The 13,441-nt window shown below is 39.3% G+C and overlaps 1 protein-coding gene across 5 annotated transcripts in view; it reads left to right on the top strand.

Annotated features, from left to right (window-relative positions):
* The window catches only part of CFAP47 (cilia and flagella associated protein 47), a 381,927-nt gene that overhangs the window by 294,414 nt on the left and 74,072 nt on the right, over positions 1–13,441 (top strand). For all 5 annotated transcript variants that reach the window (XM_072135929.1, XM_072135930.1, XM_072135931.1 and 2 more), the window contains exon 56: positions 6,053–6,157. In XM_072135929.1, coding sequence (XP_071992030.1) covers positions 6,053–6,157 — 105 coding nt within the window. The remainder of the gene's footprint in view (positions 1–6,052; positions 6,158–13,441) is intronic.

The following is a 13,441-nucleotide window of genomic DNA, read 5'->3' as shown; positions in this document are numbered from 1 at the left end:
TCTTCACAGACCATTACCCTAAAAAAGCATACTACGCATGTATAAAAAGTACACAAAGGGGGCATTTATCATCTGGTATATTAGCCTTGATAAAAATCACATTTCCCAACCTATTTTTATCCTTACAACACCCCCACATCAAGTGGGCATGGAAGGATGTGGAATGTGGTGTAGAATTCTCCGGCCAGAACCTCTGGATATATCAGGTGCAGCGGAAGGGGCAATTATAACATCAAGCATCACCAAAAATTCATATTCATCCCAAGAAATATATTATGCTTTTCAAAACACTTAAACCTCATTTTGTCTATTATATTGTACTTATAACTTTTACGTTCTAAGTAAAACTTAAGTACATCACAAAAAAGCTCTCATGGCTACATGATGAAACCAGTTTTAAAGCTACAGCTATTGGAATTTGGGGAAAAACAAACAATTCTGTGTTTTTAAGGCCTGACTAAGCTGTCTCAGTTTTAAAGGAGGCACTTCCCGTCCAGCAGTGGATCCGAAGGGAGGGAAGGTAGCAGTGTGCTTTATAGGTGAGGTAGCTGAGCTGAGTGTGTCATTGTGTTTTACTGTATATCCATCTCCTGATTTATCTCTCATTTAGCTTCTGAACATTCTACTAGTATCTGACAATTAGAAAAAAGAAAGTGTACAAATACCATGTACCATGATAATCTAAGCACATTGTCAGCACACAGCATCTCATAGTACAGAGGAATCATGATGTGTCTGCTTAGAGAGTCCTCATCCACACGCTGGGTTTACACTGCCCATCACTATATAGGAGCTATAGGAGCTAAGAACAGCAATAAACTGACTTATATTGTAAAGTAAGGGGGTAAAAATTATTTTATTGTGGATACATGACTAGGGGATTAACATTTGAGAACGATCTTTCATGGGCAAACCCCTTTAATGCATTCAACAGGAATATGATACACTATATAAAGCAGTTTTTGAAGTGTTCTCTCTTTCACTTTTACTATATTTACATAATTGTAAAGAAGAAATGCACATTACATGTCTTATTTGTTATAACAAAATTGTAGAATCTACTAACCCATAGTTAATAGGCAACTGTTTGTTATTGGTCATTTATAACTTCGCTTCACATGAAGGAGATTCATCATATTTATTATCTTTTTGAATAGTTCTCTGAATACTGCTTTAGGTTTACTTTATGTAACACAAATCATTTACATAGAAATGAATTGGAATAAATTATCATGACTTTTAACTTCTGCATATTGCAAGTGAACTGTCCAGAGAGTTAAAAATATCTCCAGTGTGTCTGATTCATTAACACTGGCTTAAATGTCATCAGGCATTGAATTGCTATAAAATGGAAAGACCCTTTGAAAAGCCCATTCAATTGACTTTATTTTTTCATAACTTAGTTCTAGTGTGAAACTGGGAATTGTATTTCTAGAACAATTAGCTGATCTTTAATTTTCTTTAGAAATTTTAAAAATTATTATTTTAATGCAGATAGATAATATAATATAATGTGTGATATGAAATTTTATTCAAATTTGCTATCTCAAAGGAGTTTGTTTTCAGGAAAAAGTAGCAAGCATTAAAGGGGTATTCCAGGAAAAAGCTTAATTCATATTCAACGTGCTCGAAACGCGTAGGCGATATCTCTACCACCCGTGATGTTTTAATGAAACCTGAATAAAGATCAACATTGTTTTAAGGATGTGCCGCATCTGCTCACCTTTCTGAAGCTCATACTTTAGAAAGACATCAATCATAAAAGCAAACTATTTAACCCCTTAACGCAAAAAAAAGTTTTGGTAGGTCATGTTGCTTAGGGTTAAAAAAGGGGGTTTCACCGCGCTCCTAGGAGGTAGAGGGGAATAGAAGGGATGTTAGAGGAAAGTTTTCTAAAAAATGGCATCTAGCTGCTGCGTCCTCTGTTGTACAGGAATAGGTCCTGATGTGCAAAGATTTGTATGGTGGGTGGTCAGTGGATGGTCGCGCTGCTATTCATAATTTCATATATCAACAAAGCTTTTTATGCAAAGTGACAGTTGTTCGTTGAATGAAAAGACATTTATTTCACATAAAAACAGTAAGTTTAAGAATTCATCGGTAAAAGATTGGACGACGCGTTTCGGGGTGGATTAACCCCTTCTTCAGGTCCACGAGGTTCTGTAGGTTGTAATAGTGTATCATCAGATTTTGGGTGTTCACAGGGAATTTATACAGGGGTACAATTTATGATTTCATAAAAGATGACATTATTGTCTATAGTCAATAAAAATACATAAAATAAAGTAGGAGTACTACTTAGTGTACATAGTTAAAAGGTATAGTAATAGATAGAAACAATCATTATTATAAAGCCAGTGTCCAGAGGTATAACAAAAGTTTAGATTCATTATTATAACAGAGAAAAGACATCTATTGTTACAACTCATAGAGCTCATAAGTGGGTGTACTGACCTTTCTGTATGTCAGAGATCGAATGAATAAATCTTTTTTTGGGAACCAGTACTGTTTTGTGATTTTAGTATCCACAAAACAGTACTGGTTCCCAAAAAAAGATTTATTCATTCGATCTCTGACATACAGAAAGGTCAGTACACCCACTTATGAGCTCTATGAGTTGTAACAATAGATGTCTTTTCTCTGTTATAATAATGAATCTAAACTTTTGTTATACCTCTGGACACTGGCTTTATAATAATGATTGTTTCTATCTATTACTATACCTTTTAACTATGTACACTAAGTAGTACTCCTACTTTATTTTATGTATTTTTATTGACTATAGACAATAATGTCATCTTTTATGAAATCATAAATTGTACCCCTGTATAAATTCCGCGTGAACACCCAAAATCTGATGATACACTATTACAACCTATAGAACCTCGTGGACCTGAAGAAGGGGTTAATACACCCCGAAACGCGTCGTCCAATCTTTTACCGATGAATTCTTAAACTTACTGTTTTTATGTGAAATAAATGTCTTTTCATTCAACGAACAACTGTCACTTTGCATAAAAAGCTTTGTTGATATATGAAATTATGAATAGCAGCGCGACCATCCACTGACCACCCACCATACAAATGTTGCTTAGGGGGGAGTCCTCTTCACACTCATCAGGTGTTTGCTTCACAATGGAGCAAACACCTGATGCTAACACTCGCGATCAGTGCTAGCACCGATCGTGGGTGTTAACCCCTTGAGCACAGCTGGGAAAGCTGCCGGCGGCATTAACGAGCTGGCGGCGTGTAGGATCATCTTGGCTCGGATTGTCGCTCCCTATGAGGTAATCAGGGAGCAGCGATCCATTGCCATGACAGCTTCGGGTTACACAAAGATCCGAGGCTATCATGTTTTAGGCTATCTATTACAATGTGTGATTTGCACATTGTAATAGATGGTGTGCAAAATATTGTGCCATACTGTAGTATGGCAGTATGTGGTAGGATCAATCAGACAACCAAGGGTTAAAGTACCCTAGGGGGTATGAAAAATAGTAAAAATAAAAAAAGTTAAAAAAAATTATATAAAAAAAACAAAATATTAAAATCACCCCCCTTTCCTTAGAAGTCTGGAAATAAACAGGAAAAATCATAAACACATTAGGTATTGCCGCAAAAATGCCTGATCTATCAAAATATAATAATGGTTTTTCACTGTTTAATCCTGTAATGGAAAATATCACCCAAAGTTGGAAATGGCACTTTTTTGCCATTTTGAAAAATATAAAGAATTCTATAAAAAGTGATTAAAAGGTCACACAGTCCTAAAAATAATAGCATTGAAAATATAATCAAAAGTCCCAAAAAATGACACTACCCATAGGTCTGTACACCAAAGTATGAAAAAGTTATTGGCGCCAGAAAACAGCAAAATGAAGAATGTTTTTTTTGTACAGGAGGTTCTAATTTTTGTAAATGTATGAAAACATTATAAAACCTATACAAATTTATCTCCCTGATCATACTGATCCAAAGAATGAAGTAGACATGTAATTTGGGGTGCACAGGGAAAGCCATAAAATACAAGCCCACATGAATATGGCGCAAATGCGGTTTTTTCATCATTTTCACTGCATTCAGAATTTTTTTCCTGCTTCCCAGTACATGGCATGGAATATTAAATATCGTTACTATGAATTGCAATTTATTACGCAGAAAACAAGCCCATGCACAGCTCTTTACATGGAAAAATAAACAAGCTACAGATCGAAAAATGACAATGCTGTTAAGCTCCATTTTGTGATTAATGACAGTCGATGGAATTTATCATTGGGTTTTTTGTCTATGACATTGTTTTTGCACACATGTTTTTTAGCAAAATGACTCCATTGGCATCTGGTGTAGAAATAGGACAAAAAACACTACCAAATTTATTAAGATCCATTTCTCCTTAGAGTGACATATTTTGTGAAAAATGCAAAAAAAAAAAAAAAAGAACAATGTTATGAGACAAACCCCCCCAAAAAATAGTCAAAGACCAAATTAAAATGATAAATGCCCCCCAATAAGTTTTGTTGTATTAATTTATTTATATCTTTATGGGTTTCATAATGGGTTTCATAAGTTCAAATTCCCAGAATAATCTTTTACCTTGTCCTGACTGGCAACTGACATTAGACATCAGCGAGCATGGGTCCCGAGTCTGCAGCAACATCTTTTGACATTGCTGCAGTTTTGTTTTGCTCCCTTGCTTATCATGGGAGCAGGGCCGGGTCTCTAGCGGTCAGAGGCAGCTGGAAACCCTAGTGAGAAGTAGTATATTACCATTCCTACTTCTCCGATCTTCACAGCACTACCCTGAAGTAGCGTAATACAGAGAGGAGTAGAGCATCACTGCTGCCAGCATTACAGACCCATTACATTACAGACCCAGTGGTCACTTCTGCAGGGGTTAATTAGCGTTACTGGGTCTGATCAGACTCAGTCCAGCTCTGATCAAACATTTGCCCCCACAGGGGGTAATTTCCACTGTAACTTAGGCTATTACAGATGCTTAAAATTCAGAAGGGGTTGGCCTCTTTACCTCATGTTTTTTTGTAATGTGTGTGTAAGTGTGGGAGGCAGGATATTAACAACCAGGTCCTTTTTTGTTTTTGCGTTTTCATTTTTCACACCCATCTTCAAAAATCTATAACTTTTTTATTTTTTCATGTAAACAGCTGTGTGGGGGCTTGTTTTCTGCATAACAAATTGCATTTCATAGTGACAGTATTTAATATTACGTGCCGTGTACCGGGAAGCAAGAAAAAAATTCCGAATGCAGTGAAATTGGTGGGAAAAGGCATTTGCACCATTTTCTTGGTTTTCACTTTGTGCCCGAAATGACATGTCTCTTTTTTTCTTTGGGTCTGTATGATCATGGGGATAAAAAATGTATATATTTTTATTTTTATAGTTTTATTGTATAAAATACACTTTAGAAAATTAAAACATGTACATTCTTCATTTTGCCACCCTCTGGTGCTAATAAAAGACGTTGAAAAGACATTTTGATTGCTACCATTTTGAGGACTGTAGGGCCATTTGATTTTTTAGATGTTGCAAAATGGCAAAAAAGGGTTCTTTTGGACTTTTTAGTGCTATTTTCAGTTAAACGCTGGGAATAACTAGTATTAAATTTTTAGCGATCGGACACTTACAAACACATTACAAAAAACATGAGGTAAAGTGGCCAACCCCTTTAACCTATTATATTAACCAGGTTGGTTGAAAGAATTCTTGCAAAATAATTTTATAGATATTCAGCACTAGTATTCAAATACTGTAACAAGCTATATTTAACTTTTCTAAAAATAATGGTTGCAGATATGTCATATGGCATCAGTTGACCTTGTGGTGACTATTGATTTAGCAATACACACTTTAATTACAATAAATATTCAGTAAATAGAGAAAATGTAATAGAAATATAATAATAATAATTTTGTTATTTATATAGTGCACACAGGTTACGCATAAAAAACATAATGCTAGTATGTGTTATTTTACTATAATCTGTAATCTGAATGTAATATGTGATCTGAATAAATATTACACTTTTTTTCTACAGCTTTTGATGTCATCTAATTCCACCACTGAAGTCCCCATTCAATTCTGTCCATCATCCCTTGGAAAAGGAAGGCAAACAGCATCTATAACTTTTAAAAATCCACAGGTAGGTTCTAGAAGACTGGCTTTATTTACAGTATTCCAAACTCGTATTCACATATCATTATGCAGCACACAGGTGGGAAGATTATCTTTGTTGACATCCAATAATAATAGTGAGATAAAGATGAATTGTTATGATAATCTCATTAATATTCGACAGACATAAACAATCAGGTCACCATAAATCATGCGTTATCCAGCCTTTAATTCATTATATTTAAGGGTATCATTTATTACTGAGATGAGGACTTGTCGACTTGTTTTTCTTCAGTATTCAGGTTCTATTTATACTTATTTTGTCAGTTATACATAATCATTCATGTTCTGTGATTCGTGGTAAATTCATAGTACACATTGAATAGTATGATAGAATCTCCACTATTTTATACATAGCAATGGGGCACTGATTGTCTGGAGCAATAATAATAATCTCATTGTGTATCCATAAGGTAGAAATAAAATATAATAGTGGGACAGGTTTTACTTCCTAAGGTTGTCCTCTTTTATGGTCCTTCTGTTGTGGATCTACCAATTCCACATTGCCTCTGCAATTATTTTCATTGGCCTTCAGCTTAACTCCCCTAAATACACTGTACTTCATTAACCCTTTCACATGGATTGGCCATTTCTTCTGATTATTACTGTTGACTGAAATTATTTTACATGATTATAGCGGTCAAACAGGGAAGTTGTAGCTAGGTACATTTCTGTGATTTCACTAGAAGATTTCTACATTGACACTGCTGTATGAAGGATGTATATGCGGCCTCGGTATATACTCGTATATACAACCCTCATAGACGGCAATGGGCGCAGATTGCTGTGCGAGAGAAAGATAGGACATGTCCTATCTTTTCTCGTAATATAGCGCACCATATGTCGCTACGGAGAGGGGCGGGGATGAGCAGCCCTCATCTTCTCCCATGCGCCACCATGTGCCAGCCATACTACGGTACGGAAGGAACAATGTCATGTGAATGTAGCCTAATTTCAGTTTGATATGCAACTGCAATATCACAAGAGGGTTTCAATCAAATAGGCGGATTTCAGTGAGGTAATCTAATATGACATCAAAAGGGGGCTTTGGTCAGTTAAGCTGCAAGAAGGTTTCTGTTGAGTGGCCACTTACTATTTCAATGATTAGAAGAAATATAAGTATACAGTATAAGAATCGGAGCTTTAATGTTATGTAGGTCACTTTAATGTAAATTATAAATAATGAAGTACTTGGCTTCTTTAATGCTTTCAGGGACAAAGTCGAAGGGAGATGATAAAATAAATTCTAAGTTTTAATCTCATTGCAATACTTATTAAGTGCATGCACAATATATAACTTTTACTGTGTATAAAAGTAAAAACGCAATAGGCTAAGTGATTTCCCTTTTCAATATAACATTATTACTGACACAATTTGATTGATTGATTGATTTTCTATCAAAATTATAAATTTTGGGTGTTTACTAAAGACAGTTTAAACTAGCCCCAAAGACAAAAATTCTTTGAAATGAATATTTAGTCTTTGGATTTTCAAGATCAAAGGTATGGTTATTTATGGAAAAAGAAATTGTAGAGAGTGATATTTTCTGATATTTTCCCTGACAAATAGTGAGTTACTGTAAAAGGACAACAAGGGGGTTTCAGTCATATAAGGGGGTTTCATTTCTCTCCCATTCTATGCATCTACTTTGTGGCTTTTTCGGTCTACGTAGGTCTTTCTAGTGGCTTTCTATGCAATTTAGGGTATATACACACGTCTGTGTGACCCTCCATAGAAAACAGCAGCACACAGCCGCACACACGGGAAAAGATAGAGCATGCTCTATCTTTTCCCATTGTAAGGCATGGAATGGTGCCACACATGTGTGGCACCATACCGTCACCGAGCTGCCATTGCAGTCTGTGGACATATAATTTGCAGCCGCATATACATCCCCACAGACGGCCGTGTGAATGCATCCTTACTAGTATTAATTATACTTGCTACAATCATTTTCCAGTATAACCTGTAAAAGTTAAAGAAACAACAAAGATGTTGGTGAATGCACATGTAGACCACCTCTTTGCTACAAAAAGTGTAAGACAAAGCCTATTGTGGGATTTTAATAGTGGTTTTGGTTACACAACATTTCCAGAACAGGCAGTACACAGCTATGTGCAGTCTGTTTTCCTGTACATATAGGTTACACTGCCCTCACACAGCACACTGCTGTACAGTACACAAAGAGTAATAGAGAGTTTATGCATTACAAACTTTATTTCCTAAGAGACATAAAAATGAAAAAGCTATATAGTATGTGGCTAAAAGAAAGTTAGTTTGTTTTTTACCAAGATAAATGGGTTTAAACTGCTCTTCTGGATGATTATCCAAGGTTGTCTCAGTTATCCTTGCCTTCATAACCTTTTTATTATCTGGCTCTAACCTTTTCCGCCTGGGTCCTGCCATTAACTTTTACATCTTTGTGTGTTTAATGCATCACTCTTGTGTAAAGTGAAGTCCATGACATTGAAACTGACCTACTGTGCCTGGCTTGTTACCTGCACATTGAAAGCACAACAAATGCCATGTCCATGATCAATAGCCAATGTGAGAACATCTCAAACAATGGTACAAAAATGATTTCTCTCTTTATTTTCTTTACTCTCTGTAGCTTCTGATGCAACTTTTAACCTTAGAGGGAAATGGCATTGATTTTCCTCCCTTGATTTCACTGATTAAATGTATCTGAACTGACAGTTCTAGCAATTTAAGCCATCTCATAGCTGGGTAGCTGACTAATCTAAAATCAACTAATGATAGTTCTTCTAGGGTAAGCTTTAACTGTTTCTGATTGTGCCTGTTTGCTGAATTGAGAGAAACTGCTCAGAGTTATTATCTGCTTCATTTATTTCTGGTTTAAACTGCATGAAAAAGTCCTTCACAATAAAGATCTTGCATTCTCTCACCATTTTTCATTCACATTTAAAATTTCCATTATGGGGGAAAACAGACTGTAGAAGTTTACATACTTTTATTATATAAAATATCAACTTAGTTTACTCAAGATAATAACAGGTCTTTTTTAAAGTACTGTATTTACACTTTTCTACATTGCACTTCTATTGTAAGGGTGACTATACATACAGTATATTCAAACACTGGTGAGTTATTAGAAGTGTCTGAGAGCGGAACTGTTCTAGTTGCTAATGACAACCAATAAGAGCTCAGCTTTAGTTTAATAAACTGGTGTGGGAAAATGATAGCTCAGCTCTGATTGGTTGCCATGGGCAAGTAGAACATTTCTGCTCTCAACCACCTCTGACATATTTCCCAATTTCCCAAATTTCTACCAATTTTATGTGATAAAAACAGATAGACAAAGCCAGACTTATGATATATGTGCCCATACATTGTAAAATGGGTTTCCATGGGTTTTTGAAAGTGAAGTGTAGTGAATTATCTAAAAAAGTGAAAATGGGCCCCTTATCTCCACACTGATGTTCAACAGTATTTCCTTGGCTATTTTTCAGTATTTTTAAATCAAAGCTTTCTAAAAGCTATAACTTTTCTTAGTTTCTGGTCACCAAAGCTATATGAGGTCTCTTTTTTTAATAGTTTTTCCTATATACTTCTGTTGAACTTTTATTAAGCCTATCTGTGCAGTAAATTTAAAAACATTGTAGAACTTTAATAACATATAAATCTTTTTGCTCTGGGTCATTTACATTTTTTAAATGAACTTCATTTGCATAATGAGATCCTTTTGGGGGAAAACAGAAATCCATCATTATTTTCCAATCGCCATAACTTGTGATTAGCATACCTGTTAAAATTCAAGTTCTGCTGAACCTGTATTTTAAAAACCTGCATTTCAATAATGGTGGTCTCCCATGTGCCAGTGCTGAGGAAGGTTATGGGTCTGATGCATCCAGGCATCCACTGAGGTTTAAACGCTGCTGCAGACTTTGCTAGCGGCATTTAAAGAGCTGCTATACATACTCAAGTAGAACTCGGCTATATAAAATAAATAAAGTTAGTACTCACCCTCCGGCACTGAACCCTGGTTCCCTCTTCTCCCCTTTGGGTCCCGACCGGGCATTCAGATGCTTGTGTATGCAAGTTGTCTGCACAGAAACTATGACGTCGCAGTGTTGCCACCTGCTGATGTCATAGTTTGTGCATCTGCCGGCCTGGCAGGGAAACCGAAGAGGACATCAGGGGTCAGTGCCGGAGGGTGAGTACTAACTTTTTTTTTCATCAGAGGAGTCTGCCTCAGGAGCTGGAGGTGGTACTTGCCGGGAGAAGCAGTTCAGGATGACAGGCTTCAACAGGGAAGGAGTTCGGGATGCGCCTGGTGGGGCGGTTTGTAGGCCACAGGGTTGATGCATTTCAGCACCTCAAATAGACCCAGATAGCGAGGACCAAGCTTGTAGCTGGTAATCTTCAGCCGGACATATTTTGAAGACAGCCACACTGGAGGAGGCCTGCGTCTCTTGCCGGCCTGGGTCTTGGTGCAAGCGGACGCCCGAAGTAGCGATTGGATGTTGCCTGAAGACAACAAAGAGGGGAGCGGCAAAGAAGGGGGATTCAGAGTCCAGAGAATTTTATTAAAATTCTGCCAAAGGTTAGAGGGTAGACCAATCATCCTGATGAGCAGAGACAAAGTGTCAAAGATAGCAGCCCAGACCCTCTCCACTTGTTATACTGCGGATAATAGGCAGAAGAGATGTCCAGCTTAACTTGCTGGCTGCACAAGGAACACCAGAACATGGAAATAAACCAAAGCCAAAAGATGTGGAGGAAAGAACAAGCTGGCAAGACGTGGAGCTGACGGCAGACCAGACAGAGGCACAAAGTGGGACATCTTGGAGAGCCTATCCGTTACCACCCAGATGACTGTATTACCGGAGAAAGATGGGAGATCTGTAATAAAGTCCATGGCTATGTGAATCCACTGGCAACTCGGTATCGGCAACGGCAGGAGCAGACCTGCTGGCTGAGAACCAGAAGACTTTTTAGGGGCACAGGAAGTACAGGAACTCACAAAATCTTGAATGTCTTTGACTAGATCTGACCACCAGTAGTAACGAGATATGAGAGCACCTCAGGGTGCCCAGCCACATGAGCAGTGTCCCCAAGTTAGTATCCTCTTCCAAAGAGCTGGTGTGACATAGATCTTGCCAGGAGGAAGCTGCCGTAGGTCCGCAAGAGCCGCAACAACCAGAAGTTCCGGAGATGATATGATGAGGAGCCGGTTCTTCCCCAACAAAATCAGAGCCACGAGAGAGGGCATCCGCTTTGATGTTCTTCTCAGCTGGATGGAAATGAATCAAGAAGTTGAACCGGGAAAAGAAAAAAGACCAGCTAGCTTGTCGAGGATTGATATGCTGAGCGGTCTGGTGGAACAGGAGATTCTTGTGGTCAGTATAGATACAGACCGGATGATGAGCAATCACCTATTGATTAATTCCTAAAAGGGTTTTAGAGAAGAAGCTGCAGGTGAGGGTTCGACCCTTGGGCCCTTTCTGGGTGAGAACGGCTCCAGTACCAATGGATAAGTCATCGACCTCAAGCAGGAACGGTCTCTCAGTATCAGGCTGTATGACAACTGGAGCAGAGACAAAGGCAAACTTCAGCTTAGAGAAAGCTTCTTCAGCCACCGGAAGCCAGAGTCTTGGATTGGCGTTCTTCTTGGTCAGCGCCACAATAGGAGATACACGAGAGGAGAAATGTGGAATAAATTGCCGGTAATAGTTGGCGAAGCCCAGAAATCACTGTATAGCACGTAGACCCACTGGGCGAGGCCACTGAAGCACAGCAGACAGCTTGGCAGGATCCATCTGTAGACCCTTGTCAGAAATAATGTATTACGGGAACGGAAGGCCACTTTGATGAACCTGGCATTTCATACAAGTGATTGGCCCTTAGGCGCCTAAGAACGGCTGTGGACCAGATGAGACTGTAGCTCAGGAGAAAACACCAGATGACACAAGTGTAGAGCAAGTCTCAGAAGATATCGTTGACAAATTCCTGGAACACTGCTGGTGCATTGCAGTGTTCAAAGGGCATTACAAGAAGCTCAAAATGTTCGTCACGAGTCTTGAAGGCCATCTTCCACTCATCACCTTCACGGATGCGGGTGCAGTTTTATGCCCCTCGCAGATCCAGTTTGGTGAAAACCTTTGCACCCTGAAGTCCATCAAAAAGTTCAGTGATGAAAGGCAATGGGTAACTGTCTTTCACTCTGACTTTATTGAGGCAGCAGTTGTCAATGCATGGGCGAAGAGAGCCATCCTTCTTGGCCACAAAGAAGAATCCGGTACCGGCAGGGGAAGATGACTTGCGGATGAATCCCTTCTGCAGATTGTCCTTGATGTAGGCATGGCCGACATGGCCGCAGTTTCAGGCACAGATAACGGGTATACCTGACCTCGTGGAGATGTGCCCGGCAACAGGTCAATGGGACAGTCCTAGGGCCCGAGTGGGGGCAGAATCTCTGCTTGCTTGTCAGAGAAAACATCGGCAAAGTCCTTATGAGAAGCGGGAAGACCTGCCAGCTGCTTGGAGGAGTCTGGAGATGACATGGAGGGAACTGGATGGAGAGCCATGAGACAGTGAGAGAGGCACTCTTCTCCTCAACGAAGGATTTCCCCAGTCTGCCAGTCGCGCACTGGAGCGTGTTGCTGCAACCACGGGAGACCCAAAAGCACAGAAGACGTAGACTGGGGGAGTACATAAAATGTCAGTCTCTCCTTGTGCAACGCCCCAATTTGCAGAGACTTAGGTTCCATACGGTGCGGGATCGGGTCATGGAGAACCTGTCCACTGATGGAAAAAATAACCAGTGGCTTCTCTAGGTGAACCACCGGAAAGTGATGCTGGGAGACCAGGGAAGCATCCATGAAGTTCCCTGCCGAGCCAGAGTCCAGGAAGGCTGAGACTTGAACTGGTTTGCCTGTTCCAAAACTGAGAAGAACAGGGACATTCAGACGAGGGGAAGCTTGGTTCTCATGAACCCTAGGCGCGGGCGTTTTCCAGGACGATGTGGACGGGCTGAACAAGTCTCTAGAAAGTGCTCTGGACTAGCACAATAAATGCAGAGATTCTCCTGTCTTCCCCTGGAAGGCTCCTGGGGGGGTCAGACGAGCTCCATCTACCTGCATTGGTTCCTCTGTAGCAGACTCTGCAGGGGGCAGCCATGGACTTTGGAAGACAGTAGCCAGGCGGGAAAAATGTCGGGACCTGGTCTGCAGCTGTTCCAGACATTGCTCCTCAGAACGCTCATCAAACCGGATATCAATCCGATTGGCC

Source organism: Engystomops pustulosus, chromosome 2 (assembly GCF_040894005.1).
Source record: "Engystomops pustulosus chromosome 2, aEngPut4.maternal, whole genome shotgun sequence".
Lineage (NCBI taxonomy): Eukaryota > Metazoa > Chordata > Amphibia > Anura > Leptodactylidae > Engystomops > Engystomops pustulosus.
Note: the sequence above shows the minus strand (reverse complement) of the source record. Positions and strands in the feature narration are given on the sequence as shown.